Genomic DNA, 15,642 nt, shown 5'->3' on the forward strand with positions numbered 1-15,642 from the left:
GTATAAATTCACTATGAATATTTGACTCTTACTTTTTAATAAGGGTTATAGTAATCGATATATACATTGGGATAATGCATTATCAAGAGTATATTCGCCTTCAACTTTGGTCATTAAACCTTCAATACTCCTTACAGCAACATGATTCGCATTTTGCTCAGGAACGGTCTTCGCCAAATAAGTTAAAGCACCTTTACTAAGGCCACCCTAATGGAGGCCACCTTAAAATCGCAACGCGTTCGCGATAAAATTTATATATAAATTATTATATAATTTTATTAATATTTAATCTATTAAAAAATAAAATATATTATTTAATTTTTTATCTTTTAAAAATTTTAAAATACTTATTTTTTTAATTTAATTACGTTACGTTACGGTAATAAATAACGTTTTTAAAAATATATTTTTACAATAAACGTTTAAAAATCATTTTATTTTAAAATATTACCTTATAAATTAAATATTAAACTATAAATTATAAAAAAAATATTTAAAAAAACGTTAAAAATTATCGAAATATTAAAAAAAAAATTAGTTTAATAAATTATTACGTTAAACTATATTAACCATACGCCGCTTTTATATTAATTTAAAAATATTACGAAAAAATTATTAACTTATAATTACCGATTTAATACCTTTAATAAATATTAACATATATAATTTTTAATCTGTTATTTTAATATTAAATCGATTAAAACTTATTTAATTAATTATAAATATATTAATAACGTTATAACCAATAATATTAATATATTTTTTAATTAATTTAAAACTTTTTATATTATTAATATTTTTATTACACATATTTATAACATAAATAAAATAAAAATAATAAAAAAGGTTAAAAATAATAAAATAATTATTAAAAAAATTTATAAAAAATATATTATTATTAAAAATTATAATAATAAAACTTAAACGTTAATTATTAAATACGTTAATAATAATAATAAATCCTTAAATTTTTTTATTATATATATAAATAAATATATATAATAATAATAATTTTTTAACAAAAATAATATTAAATTTAAAAACTAACATTTTACTATATCTTTTAACGGTTAAACTAATAATAATATTGTTTTAAAATAGTTTTATAAAATTTTTTTATAAAAAATAAAACCTTTAAATCTCTGGTAATAACATTTATTAATTTTTAATAATTACAATAATTATATTACAATAAAATTTTTTTAAAAATATTTTATAAATAAAATTTATATTATTTTTATCCTAACGTATTTATTTTATATTTTATAAATTATTAATATAAATATATTTTTATCGGTAAAATAAAACTATTGTTAAAAATTTATTAAAATATATTAATTATATTATATTTTTATTTTTAATAAAAAGGAATTTATTATAGTTTATTAAATAACATAAAAAAAACGTTTAATTAAAAATAATATATTAATTAATTAAAAAATTATAAAAATTTATTTTAAAAATTATAATAAAATTTTAAATTACTAATTTATAATTTAAAAAATTTAAACCGTTATTCCAACAATTATAAATCTAATTATTAACCTTAAAAAATTTAATTTTATTAAAAAAATAATTTTAATATTTTTAAAAACGCTTTTAAATTTATAAAATTTTAATATTTTAATAAAAAAATTAATTAAAATTAATATAATATTTTTTAAACCTATAATAAAATTTTTATTTAAAAAAATTAATAAAACTTTTAATAACGTTATTATAAAATTAACAATAATAAAAATTTATGTTAATTATTTAAAAAAAATATTAGTTTAAATAAAACCGTAAAAATAATATAAAATATTACCGAATTTTAATTTAACGTTTATAAATATTAAAACTATTATAAAAAAAAAAAATAATTAAAAGTTTAAAAATTAAATAGTATAATTATAATGACTATTGCTATTGGTACACCCTTGTTTTGCTATCGGAGGCTTATTGGTACACCTTGTACAATAGGTACATCCCCACCAATTTTTTCAATTAAATCAACTATACCACATTTTAACCCTTCAACCCTCATAACTTATTCAATCCCGCAACCTAACATATAAAATCTATATCGCTATTTTCGCGTCAATTAGGGCTTTCTAATGATATAAGTCTTGATTAGATGCATGCGTTATATCAAAAGCTAGTCAAATATGTATTAAATGCAGATGCGACCGCAGAAAAGGGTATCACGTGGTCTCCCCAAGAGCCACCACCACCACCACAAATACCCGAATAACTTCATATTGAAGGCCTGCACTAGGTTGATACTTATATCATTAGAAGGCCCTAATTGAGGCGAAAGTAAAGATGTATTTTACATAAATCGGATGGTGGTATTGAATAAGTTATGGGGGTTGATATATTTGATGAGGCTCTGGTATGAGGCTCTTTTGCGGTCGCATTTACATTCAATCAAATACATATATATTTATATTAAAATAACTTTTGAAATAACGCATTTATATAATTGAAACTTATATTGTTAGAAACCTTTAATTGAGGCGAAAATAGCGATATAAATTTTATATATTGGAATGCAGGATTGAATAAGTTATGAGGGTTGATTTGGTAGGAGTTCAAAATGGGTGGGATGTATTTGAATGTATTGGGTGTACCAATAAGCCCCGATAGCAAAATGAGGGTGTACCAATAGCAATAGTCATTATAATTAATAATTTTAACGTTAATTTTAAAAATAAAATTTTATTAATTAAATTTATAACAAAAAATTATATTATTATTAAAACGTAATAAATTATAAATTAATTAAATTTAATTTAATTAAATATTATTAATTTAAAATAAATATATTTATTTTAAAAGTTTAAAAATTTAAGGTGGCCCCTATTAAAGTGGCCCTAGTAAAGGTGTTTTAATTTATAAGCCTATTTGAGTAATAAATACGCTAAAATTCCATTAACCTTTTACATATCCAAGGTTGCATATTTTAGATGAGACTAACTTATACCTTTGGATCAAATTGCGTATAAACCAATCCTCGTTTATTAGATTAGTATCGCATACCTTAGTTGTTTCGACCGAATATGATGCTTTAGATCTGACGATAAAAGCTGCCAAATATACTAAGTCTATTGCCCCAAATACAATAGGAATTAGAAGAGTATTAAAGATACTACAAGCCGATCGTCGTTGCTTCTTAGAAGGCATGGGTTTAACATATGGTGGTCTCTTTCTTCATGGGTCGTAACTCTGCTTTGATTAGATTCTTGTGACTATCTAGTAATATAGAAGAATGTGAAAATACAGAGATATATGCAGTTCATTGTTAGTAATAACTTACCTTTGAATCCCATACCCACTATCCAAAGTGGTTTCCCGTGAGTCCCTCTTCTATAAGAATAGGAGATAGACCTATCATGATCTTCGGTACAGTCCATGACTAAAACTAAAATTCGAACTCGGGATAAGTTATGTCACCATAGAGGCAGAAACCTTCTACTAGTTGACGGTCGTGCATTCCAGAGGTACTATCTCCTAATTCGTTCCCGGTACCACCTGTAAAGTTACCTGTTATTAATCGAGCCGTATGAGAATTCGAATAAAGTAAGCGGCCTTGAATATGCATAGGAAACTCATTTGACGGCGACCTTAAATAGTAAAATATGTCCGGGACGACGTCGATGATCTCTACGACAAGTGTTTGAGTCCTAGGAACAAGATCGGCGCGACTGAGAGGCCATATGTATCTATCTGCTAGATCTCCCACATAATCCACACCTTTCTCAGCAGCTACGATGCCCATTTTTCTACCCCTGGCGGGTAGCAACAGGGCAATAATCTGGAGAAACTGTAGGCTAAGTCTATCCTTGATGCTGCCGAAAGAACGTAACGGGGGTGGAGAGTAGCGGGTCAAACGTCCCTGATCGTCAAATAATATTTCCAGAGATCGCAGATGTCGTATCGCCTCTATGGGTATGGTACTGAGGAATTCGCATCCAGGATATCGTTTAGGGGGTAGCGTTGTATTACCTACGAGGGAGGACGGGCGACTATAGTAACAAAAGGTACGGACGACAAAGTGATTATGAGCAAAGAAAACAGCTTCGGCAGCCTCTCGAAAAGCCCGGCTGACGAGAAAGAAAGCAGTAGGGGGAGCCCAGCACCGACAGAGAGGCGAATACGCGGCGTGGCGCCGGGAGCAGAAACACCCTGTGTAGGTCTGATCGCCTGCCGTGCCACGCCTCTCGCAATCGTAAAATTGGCAGGCGTAGTGGAAACATCTCCAGCAATGCGATTCGGGCCCGTATCTTACCCTACTATCTCCATGAGGACACGTTAGGCAGCTCTTGCCAGCATCCTTGCTTGATATGCAAGCTCGGTGGTCATTTGGGTGACAATACGGCGGTCCGTACTTACGAGAGTCGCACTCTCTGAAGGTATGATATCCTGCTCCCGGATTCCATCGAATCTTATTGAAGGGTGTTACAAGATCTGTATACTCTAGGATCCTGATGCGTATCTCGGGTGGAAGACGTAGAAATTGAAATGTGGATGGTGGTGCTAGGCCAACGGCTCGTTCAGCAGCACTCCAGGCTAGTTGGCGAAGTTGACGGTGAGGTTTACACCCAAGCCGAATATGGCATCGTCTCAAGATAGGCAGTTGGCGAAGAGGTGCCAGTACGAGGTTTGCGGCATTCGCCCGTCTAGGCTCGCAATCGCAAATGAGTGCTAATTCCAACTGCCGGGGTTTAATATGAGGGGCAATATGGTCGATAGCGGCCTTCCACTGAGATATAAGAGGGTCGTTATCCCTCAGCCCTTCACTATCATATCCCCAATACCTCTGTCCGCAATGCTTGGTACCGGCAACATTAAGGTGGATCTTAAGAGATGTAAGATATGAGAGGGAAGATGTGTTAAGCCTTATAAGAGGACCCAAGCTGTGGGTGACTATGGTATTGGCCGAGTATAGATACGACGATACTTCAACATGAATAGCTCGACAGACGAGCAAGAGGTTGAGGACGTCGTCAAGATCCTGATGTGTTCCGCTATATGGACTACGGCTGGATCGGGGGATATCAAGATATAGAAAAGTGTTTGTAGGTAAACCTACGTGGCGATAGATCAGGTGTCGAATTGGATCTGGGAGGTTGATGAACTTGCATATTTCGTTAGTCGAGAACGACAACGACAACATGACGCTGGAGAAGAAAATAGTTGAGGCTATAAGATTGAGATGTCGTGATAATATATAGTAATAGTTGATATTGGGGGGGGGGAGGGGTAACGGAAAGGGCGCGATAGGGTATAGTATAGAGGTATGGTATGTAGGTAGTGGTGTATGTAGGTAGATGTATTTTCAATATCTAAGGTAAAGTACATAAGGTATGCTTCATAAACTACATCATACCTTAGGTCAATATATATTAGGTATTTGGGTATTTAGGTAAGGTATGGTCTGGTATTATGTAGGTACCTAACGGTAGGTACCCTGCCGACCTGCTATAACTTGCAGGTGCATGTGTCTAGGTACATGTACCTAATCTACGGAAGTCGCCTTCAAAAGTTTTGTCCATAGGTCGGCCCTTATCAGCTTGGCAAGTCTTGGCAACAACTGTCGGCCGTAATACCAAATATACTCCTTTTTATACCTCATTTTCATCTGTTTATTTAACCTCAAATATATAAGATATAATATTAAAATTTATACCGAAATAGATTTAAGCTTTTATATTTACGATATATTTAAAAGCTATATTTTATAAAATATATTTGGTTGTATAGTCATTTATATAAGAAATGGTAAATTCCAATATACTTCGTGATTTTTAAGTGCCAAATGGATCAAGCTACTTAGCAACTATTCGACAGCTGTGGCCAAGGCTGACAGGTATTTGGTATGGACAAAACTTTTGAAGGCGACTTCCGTATTTCGGTAACATTAAAGGCGAAAGTAAAAAGTAGGTACGTAGGTACATTTGTAATATCAACTTTATAATGCTTTAAGTGGAAGACCATCTTTTTAATTTATCCACTTATAGAACTCTGCGTTTTTGATCAAGGAACTTTTTAATATTTTCGGGTCGTGATTCGTACCTTAGGTAATTCTATAATGTGGCTTAAGTGCAGGTATTATGGTAACCGTTTATTAGGTACCTCGGTACCTGCATGTACACCATGTAAATACCATGTCAACCATGTCAACCATATCAACATCATCTACAACTTCCCCAAGTTCGCGCTTCTTCACACATTTACACGCTCAAACATATTCTACTTCGTACCCAAGACAGCAACTTCACCAAAAATGGCGTCATCTTATTCAAATACAACCAAGCGGAAAGGGTTAGAGAAGTCCATATCTCCTCCACCCTTAAAGCGCAAAACCCAAAGTAACATATCAAGTTCGTGTGTGGCCTATGAACTTCCCCGACTGATTACATCCCTTGCTAATTGTAATGATACTACTAGAGAATGCCGTGGCTAGTTTCTTCACCCCGACGTCCCAGAAACCAAAGGACCGGACGACCTGGACCGAGCGCGCTCCCGACGGTAGTGATTCGCCGCCTACTTTACTTGTTGGTCGTTACGAGCCTGAGAAGATAGAAGAGTCCGATCGAAGAAAGAGAAGGAAGATAGTCGCGTTCGATATGGTACAGATCAACTCTCTTCCTTCCTAACTGCTCTCGCCCGCCCGGTTTCGACGGATAGCAATCGTGCTCAAGGTTAACGATTAAATCAGGATTCGACCCTGATCACCACGGTATCAGGCAAGAAATTTACAGACGATCCTAGCGATTGGAAATGGTGGGACCCTAGCGTGCCGTCCCGGTTACGAGAACTATACGCAGAAGAAGAGTATGTTACTACAGTTGTAATTATCTCGCTGGACGTATCACGCTTACACGTCCTAGCTGCCGAGTGGTGATTCTCAGCAACCAAGGCGGGCTAACGTTGCACCCGGATCCAAAGTCTAAAGCTCCGAAGGCTGGTAGTAAGGTCAAAGTCGACAAGTTTAAGCAGAAGTGTAGCGCAGTGCTTGCCCAACTCGATTTGCCTACTACTGTATACGCTGCTACCGGCTACGACAGCTTTCGCAAGCCACGCACTGGCATGTGGTCAGAAGTTTGTCGAGATTACGGCCTATGCGAGGACGAGATTGACCTTGGGAGCAGCATTTTTGTGGGCGACGCAGGTGGCCGGACGGCGCAGCTGAAATCTGGTGGAAAGGGCGTGGCCGCTGCGAAGGATTTTAGTTGTTCGGACCGTAACTTCGCGCATAACGTTGGCATTACCTACGTGACGCCTGAAGAGTTCTTCCTTGGTGAGCCACCACGGGAATTCGCGAGAGACTTTGACCTAGCCTCTTTCCCATATCCCGAGGCGGAGACGGAAGATAGCAATAGAGATGAGAGCAGTGAGGTTTTGTTCGAGAAGACTAATAAACAGGATATTGTACTGTTCTGTGGACCGCCTGGCGCTGGCAAAAGTACATTCTACTGGCGGAATTTGAAGCCGCTGGGCTATGAGCGTGTGAATCAGGATACGCTGAAGACCCGGGCCAAGTGCTTCAAGGCCGCCGGAGAGTTCCTGGGCGAAGGGAACTCAATAGTCATTGGTAAGTGACTTGTTTTTTTGTGCATATCATACCAATCCTCTCTCCAACTATTTTCTACTATAAACAACCTAAGAATATTGTATTCTAACGAAGAATGCCTAAAGACAACACAAACGCCGACGCGGACGGCAGAAAAGAATGGATCGAATTCGCGCGCAAAAATAGCATGCCTATTCGCTGCGTCTGGTTTAAAGTGCCTAAGGCGCTGTGCGAGCATAACGACGTCGTCCGGGCTCTCAACAAGCCGGTATGTACACCCGAAATAGAAAAATATCCATCTTCACTCCTCCCCCAGCTGTAAGAATATTATATGGTACATAGAGAAATTGTTACTAAATAAATCATAACCGCAGATGAACCCAGAAGCCCGCACGGCGCTTCCAGGCCTCGCATTCAATGGATACTTCTCTCGTTTCAAGGAACCGAAAGCCAAGGAAGGGTTTCAAGATGTAGTTGAGATTGATTTCAAGTTCCGCGGCACCAAAGAGGAATATGCTATTTGGGGGCGTTACTGGCGATGAGATTAAGATACCTTTGCCTGGATTTAAATATTTATAAAGGGGAGGTCTGGCCAACACGAATAACACGAGTATAGCGAAGCTCAGGGATGTTTTTGTAATAGGTACGTTTTATAATCGGCTTTCCACAGGCTCTAGAGTATATAGATGTGGAAATCTACATAATAATTCAAGCACGGTCTTCGATACCAACGACCCATTTTTTCATAGACAAGTGATCTACATTCCAACCTAGCTGCTGGGGCTATAATTTACATAATCATCCTAGGTATTGTATTTTGTCTCAGCAACATCGTACACATCATAGCAAAGGAAAGTAAGGCAACTTTATCCTCCACACAACCACGGGGTATCCCTATTTCTTGCCAACCGTCGTCTCGGCTATCATCTCATCCTCATTCTTCCATACCCCCCCGTACGATGAAACCCGAAGCGCCAAACTCATGCTAAAACCCTTTATGGCGACCGCACAAAAACGTAAATCTTTTGACGCACCTCCAATGCTGGGAATTAATTTCAGTTGAACCTCTCCGCCCCCGCATAAGCCATAGATATGTAACATAGAATATGGGATCCTTCATATAGGTGACGTATACCCGGTGTAGTTGATTCACCTGAACAGTTCGTCCTATTAGGAGGTCATCACTTGATGCTCTCCGTGTCGTTCATCATCGAATACCATCAAATTATAAATCATCAGCAGCACCGAGCGATACAGCCTGCCCGCCGTTCTGCTCTGTCGTCAATTCACAACATCGTATCTTTGTCATACTCGCACGGGTACAGTTGCATTTTATACCCGCCAAGACGGAGCGGGGCCTCAACCGAACAAAGCAGCGCCACCTGTCTCGACGGCCTCAATCTCTGCTGCTGTGAGGGGAACGCGGCGGAAGCGTTCGGGTAGCTGGTTGCGGTCGAAGTAAATACCCTTCGGAGGTTCAATGGGGCCGAGGTGGGCAGCCGGCTGGGCGCCAATGCCACCGGCAGCGCCAATGGTCTTACGTAGAGGACCGTGCTGCTGAGCGTGGTCGCGGTACGAGGAGAAAGATGTGTGAGAGTTGCCGCTGCTGCCGAAGCCAGACGGGAGGGCGCCGCTAGGGGAGGCCGGGTGCGGTTGCGGGGTGTGGTCTACATTTTCTACGAGAGGGAATTGGTATTAGCAAGAGAGTAAGCTATTAAGTTTGAGGAGAGGAGGATTAAACCTGAACTCTTCTTAATATTTCAAAGAACATACCAGGGATAGATCGCTTGCCGATGAAGCGAATCAAGGGAGTGCGCTCGGCGTGTGCTGCCGCTTGGCGTAGAACTCGTGTGGCATACATTGCGATTGGGAATGAGAATAATATAGAACGTTTGTTTTCTAGGGTGGGCGGACTTGAATGAGGGAAATATGATGACAAGAATGTCTTTGCCTCGGCTTTATGAATTAATCGCGACAGAGATGGTTTTTTTTTATCTTAGCGAAATTCGGACTTTCTGTTGGGGAAAAATGCGAAGGTTGGAGAAGCTGAGTAGATCAACTGGATGATAGATGATATTGAAGTACAATAGACTTTCAGATTGATGATGTTGGATGAACTTTCTTCTTTGTTGGTTTTTTTTACTTCCTCTTCTCTGCTTATATTATTATTAATAGGGAATGTAGGAATGGTTTTTAATCAGAGATTGAGCAAGAGCAAGAGCAAGAGGAGAGAATGGAATAAAGTATCAGTCAAATCTTGATATTTCCGAGTTCCAAGTCGAACTTAAATTGTGGGATGGGATAGTTAATAGGACTAGTCACTCCGATTAGGTGAGCCTAATGTGTTAGCGTGCTGTAGTGTGCTTAGGACGAACGGCTGTCTAACGCCGATTGTGGAAGGAACACTATGTAGATGGGGGAAACCGGGGAGGGACGTTAAAGCTAAAGTGCCTGGAAGATCAGTGATTTACTGCCTAATTTAGTACCTAGGTAAGGAACTAACTACTACCTAATAAGCCCAACAGGCCTAAGAAGGTTGGGTAAGCAAGCTGCAAGCTGCAAGTCGCTGTGATTGTTAGTATTATCATGCTGCTATCGTACCACTTCCGGAGCTATCGGTGGAGACCGATCTTCATATGCCAGGTAACTCTAGCGATTTTCGGACTTTTATTTTTTTAAATTTTTTTTTTATAGTTTTTGTGCCTAAATCTAATTGGTAATAGCTTTTTGAAGCGCCTTTCTTTCTTTATTCTGATTCCTAATCTCGGGGCGAGATCTTTCCATGCATTAGGTATTAAGGTACCTAACTGCATATCCCACTCGTTCGTGACGCCAAGTCCTCAATGCCAATATCGTAAGTCCATTTACCTTTATTTATTTTTCTCGTCTTTCATAATATCTGCTTTGTAGGATTACCTTACGTGTAGTAAAAGTCGTACAAACAACGTCACTTACACAATTTACAATCCTACAAATCTGGGATTATATCATTACAAGCCATCATCATCGCCGCCGCAATCTATCTAGGATGGCACAGATCTCTTAGGGTTCGTAACGCAGACCCCTCCATATACGTATATTATCACCAAATATAGGTAGATTCTAAAAGTTTGTGACGTAATGGATAATTACTCAGAATACAAACTTATCGCGTTCGTCGATTTAATGTTCATAGTTGATATTTCACGAAAGCGAAGACCATCATTCATAGAAATCAACCATATGAAGTTAAGCCTCTAGGTATAACTTATGTATAACAGGCTGACAGAATATACACACGCGTTTCGACGTGCATGAAAATGCGACATCCTAACCAACCTTACATGAGCTGCACGACTAGGAACCACAAGACCCTCGTGGGTAACTCCGGGACCGCGGGGATGTCTGTCCACACTAGAGACGTATGCATTGGGGGTTCTGGGGTTTGATGCTTGAACCAATGTCATTCGTACCTCCTATTCGTCCGTCAGAGCATCGGAGATAACGTCTAAACTTCGAAATGGTCCCATTGAAAACATCCAGGCTTTACCATGTGTCATATGATCTATGTAATATCTCCCTTTCCCACTCAAACTCCCACTCGGACTGGACGCTGAGCGCTGGGGGAAGAGATATTGCATGTCATGTCATACCATGCCATGCCGTGCCATACCATGCATTCTTAAATATATTCTTATAAGATATTCATATAGGATTTCATACCTTGAATTCCCCGATGCTCCCTTAAGGATTGACGTGACCGAGAGCTAAGCTGACGAAATACTTAGCTGCGATTAAACCATGAACAAGTCCTATCCCATAATCCCAGCTGTCAATAAGCTATGTAACATAGGTAGATTTGGTCTTGCAAGCAAGTATTAGATCATTAGATAGGATCATACCGTAGAGACGAGCCTGGAACGAGCCTTTATAAAACTATTGGAAAACATATTATTGAAGTCCCAAGTTCAGATTATGACTTGCTGCCGCCCGAAAATTCATTCAGGGTTTGGCGCATCGCAGACTCCGGCTGGTTTGCATAGACGCGGCCACCAACCCCGTTGACGATGTGAGTAATCTCGCTACCAGACACTCCATTTAACCACACAATAGTCATATGATGCAATTTGACACCCTCGGTATCCGGAACTTCAATAGCGTTCTCCAACTTCGTAGGAGAGTCCCGAAAATACGAGTAGATGCCCAACCCCCAAGCTTCGTGGTTCGTCACACCGTCGGCGACCTTATACGAGGCGAACCCGTTGGCCTTCCCGTCTTTGCTCATCCATGACTCCTGGTTAGGGGGGTCATAAGGGATTTCAGACTGGTAAAAGTAGAGTCGGCCATTATTTCCGTTCCAGACTGTCTGAAATTCCTTGTGATGCTCGTTAAATAAACCATATATCGTTACGTTGTCGCCGTTAATCACCACACCGTTGTTCGTAGGGTTAACGTTCCAGGCCGCACCGTCACCGTGATCCGCCCGCCACAGCCAAAGCTGGTCACCGACTACATTGCAGCTATTTATGGTGATTCCAACCTCGTTTTTGGTGTGACCGACCGTTCGTATTGTCAAGTCATAGAGAAACGTCGGGTTTGGCCCGTGATCGGCTGAGCTATTCGACGGTCCGACTTCGACGAGAGTTGGTGAACTAATCTCGCCCGCATCAATTATAAGACCCGCGAGCGTCACACCGTCCACATCGGCAACGGCTAGAGCTGGTTGACCGCATGTTGGAATAAGCGAGGGTAAACCCAGCCCAAGGACAATGGTGTTCGCTCGGGAAACTCGCAAGGCGTGGTCAAGTTTGTAGATGCCCGGTGCGAAGATGACGTGTTTCCCAGAATCTAATGCCGAGTTGATACTTGCCGCACTGGACGTGGAGGGTTGAGCAATGTAGAATTGGTCAATAGGGATAGACACGCCAGCCGTTGAAGACCCATCTGTCCAGCTAGGCCCTTTCGTGTTGGTCTGTAATGCAGGCACAAAAACTTCATATTGACCCTGAACTGTGATATAAAGGAAAGGCTTCTCTCTCATGATAGGAGTCCGATCCACGGTAGTATATGGGGAAGTTGGGAAGTTATCTTGGCTAGGTGCACTGGAGTCGCCGACGAATACCATATTCCACACGGCGTTAGCCCAGCTACCGTATTTATTATTGCGTGATAGCCATTGCTGTTGCGAGCCGGGAAGCACCTGGTAGTCGACTACTGAATCGGCCATAAACCCTCCGGAAGCCCAACCTCCTGCTCCCGTGCTCGGGTCGACTTGGAATAGCCAGAGACCGTTCGAGCTTCGCACATGCATGCGTCGTAACGGCGCAGCTTGTGACACTGCAATCGTCGTAGTGTTATTAGTGGCCGCCGAGGCGTTAATAGAAAAATTCTCGAATGCTCGCCAAAAGTTACACGTAGCGTTACGGTTCGGCATCCAGTAGGCCGGCACGTTAGCACCGCCTTCAATCAACACATCATCTGGATTCCTACCAAGCCCAGCTACCTGCGTATAGAAACCTATATCAAATAGTATGTTGTAGACCCCTGGCTTAAAAAGAAGAGCATACCTCTCCGTACCAAATTCATTGGCTTCCATCTGCTTGAAGATGTCTGTTACTTTATCCTGGATACTAGCTGCAGGCATCTTCGGATCGAATACGTATACGTTGGGACCGAATATAGTTGCGTTTGCAGTGGTAATAGAGCTGTTATCAGTGATAATAGGAACTACCCTCTTAGAAACTGAACAAGAGCCGAGATCATTCCAATAACCTTCTGTTATTAATTTGAGGTTGTCTGTAGTGAACTCTTTGATGCCCCTCTCTTCTGTACTCGTGCGAGTAGTCGTCGCCGATGTATTCCCCGTCTGACTTATTGGAGTATCCGGGAGCTCATGGTGATATAACTCTCTCTTCACAAGGCATCCCTCGACTGCCCATCTCGGTACGACTTCCTCGTAGATGACGTTCTTCTCTTTACGCATCATCTCTACTAGCTCTTCGCAAGTCCTATTGTGTATTTGGCTATCACTAAATAAGGTACCCGCAAGCGCATTGATGCTGCTCGTTACTGCATAATCAGAGCATCGCCAAAGCAAGTAGCTCAGGGCTTCCTCGATGCTCGGCACAGTAAAGAGCCGGGCGTCAAAGTATACGGTACCAAGCAGGAGCTCGGCCCCACCTTGAAGTTGATCTCCGAGATCTGGGGTTAACGCAGCTGCAAGGTGCGCATTAAATCGCACGCTACAATAACCAGCGGCCAGAGATGCGAGCTTCTGCACCGGCTGGGTAAAGAGCTTATCACCTCTCGGAATCACCAGCGTGATTTCGTCAGACTGTGTGTAAGCGACAGTAGCATCGGGGAAGAATTTTAGTAGAAAGTCAGAGCAAGTAGCAATCATGGCATCGTGGATGCGCTGGTCAAAGGGTCGCCGAAAGTATGTCTGGGCCGTGAGGTGCGAGAAGCAGTGGCCATCTAGGCGCAGAACAATCGGAGACGAGATAGGTAGCGTCAAGTCGAATGCGGTTTCATATTGTTTCATTCGATTTGCGAGAGACATTTTTACAGAAATATGTATTATAAGAGAATATAACTAAGGTTGTCGTGATTTGTTGGAAGAGTAGGAGAGTATACCTAATATAGGTACCTAAGTACATAACCTAGGGCAACAGGTACATTAGGTACATGTATATAAAAAGCTAAAGTGGGCAGCGGTGATGTCAGTTCTATCGGCTCGGGCCGTTTTAGCTCTACCCGATGGACCCACCAAAGTCCGGATTAGCCGTCCGTGCACATCGGACTCAGGTCTCTTTCTCAAATTATGGCCTCATCGTAACAGGAGGTATCTATTATTCCTTCGTAGGAACCAGCCCATACGAAACATTCTATTACTAAAGTACCCTTTGAACTTTTTCTCCGTCGCCCATTGAGAATCCTCAGGTAAGTTACGCAAAAATAGAGTCGGCAAACAGACAAGCCACGGCAGCAATACTCCCGGGAGGCTTGGGAATGGCATAGCGATAGCCTTCCTTCTCTGACTTCCATATCGTAAATGCATCAAGTATCAATACAAGGCCAAGTATAGACACTAGTACGTATGTTGTAACCGAGTGCTAAACCACACGCCGTGCGTCATAATGAAGCTATAGAAATATCGACCTTCTCAATGGTTTCACAACAAGCAAGAGATGCTGTATATGTAGTCGTGCTTCCCGGGTGTCCTGCACAAAGTCCTCAGACATATATAATATGTCTATTTTCACTACCATGTTCATAGGAAAAGTTATTTGCACTTGTTATAAATATTTCTGGATTTCCAGAACATACAAATAGATTGAAGGGCGACTCATATGTTCCCTTTCGATGTCAAATTCAATAGATTTGGTGCTCTGTGAGAATGAATATTTCAATGCTGCTCCAACTGCTTGTATATCAGCAACAGTCATGGAGTCGTTGTTAAGCGAAGGGGAATTGATTGGATTTATACGAGGAAATACTAGGTTCTCATATGTCCAAGGAGGATAAGACATGTTACTTATTAGTACAGATGCCTCTACAATTTATGCCTTTTTGAGACGGCGTGGATTCAGGAGCCGATGATTCAACCCATTTAATCTCTTGAACTTGTACTGTCTTCTTCATCCCTCGTGTCTCGACCGAAAAGAGACTTGGTAAATATAGGCAAGAGGGTGCGTAATAAAACAATGGCTTTAGAAGTGAGCAAAGTAAGATGGCAATTTTTCAAAGGGCGCTAGAGGGTTTTTATCCCTAATTCGTTAGCGAAAGATACAAGAAAGCTGTTCGAAGTGGAAAACTCTTTTGCGCGTAGGGCAACGAATGGTGCTAAGCTGCGTAATCCGAAATCGCACAGTCCGAGGTAAAGGGGCAATCCAACAAAGCATGCGGATGGTATTAGAGTCCAGAAGCAATGACGCAAGTCATTTTTAGCCGCAGTCCCAAGTCCGTATAAGCTAGTAGATATTTATAATGATATGATGAGAGTGGTAAGGAAGCTAATGACCAGAGCAAAGAAAATGCCGCGTGAAATAGGAAACAGGGTCCGAGGCTAGTACCAGGATATTCTTGTGCCAGGCCGAGCTTCAATT

The 15,642-nt window shown here is 40.4% G+C and overlaps 3 protein-coding genes across 3 annotated transcripts; 1 reads left to right on the forward strand and 2 right to left on the reverse strand.

The window, feature by feature from the left end:
- Positions 1 to 6,268: 6,268 nt before the first annotated feature.
- Positions 6,269 to 8,100, forward strand: GL218_00023 (Bifunctional polynucleotide phosphatase/kinase; the record flags this gene model as incomplete). Its single annotated transcript, XM_033576431.1, has 6 exons — positions 6,269 to 6,365; positions 6,433 to 6,614; positions 6,704 to 6,819; positions 6,876 to 7,579; positions 7,684 to 7,826; positions 7,933 to 8,100. 6 exons carry the CDS (start codon positions 6,269 to 6,271, stop codon positions 8,098 to 8,100), a joined length of 1,410 nt encoding a protein of 469 aa, XP_033442237.1.
- Positions 8,101 to 8,917: 817 nt separating this feature from the next.
- On the reverse strand, positions 8,918 to 9,419 carry GL218_00024 (putative ribosomal protein ymr-31 protein; the record flags this gene model as incomplete). Its single annotated transcript, XM_033576432.1, has 2 exons — positions 8,918 to 9,234; positions 9,332 to 9,419. The coding sequence occupies 2 exons, from the start codon at positions 9,417 to 9,419 to the stop codon at positions 8,918 to 8,920; spliced, it is 405 nt and encodes a 134-aa protein (XP_033442235.1).
- A 2,091-nt stretch (positions 9,420 to 11,510) lies between these two features.
- On the reverse strand, positions 11,511 to 14,096 carry GL218_00025 (uncharacterized protein; the record flags this gene model as incomplete). The annotated part of the gene is made up of 1 exon (XM_033576433.1): positions 11,511 to 14,096. One exon carries the CDS (start codon positions 14,094 to 14,096, stop codon positions 11,511 to 11,513), a length of 2,586 nt encoding a protein of 861 aa, XP_033442357.1.
- Between the last annotated feature and the right edge of the window lie 1,546 nt (positions 14,097 to 15,642).

The sequence above is a fragment of the Daldinia childiae genome (assembly GCF_008694065.1).
Source record: "Daldinia childiae strain JS-1345 chromosome Unknown Scaffold1, whole genome shotgun sequence".
In the NCBI taxonomy this organism is placed as follows: Eukaryota; Fungi; Ascomycota; class Sordariomycetes; order Xylariales; family Hypoxylaceae; genus Daldinia; species Daldinia childiae.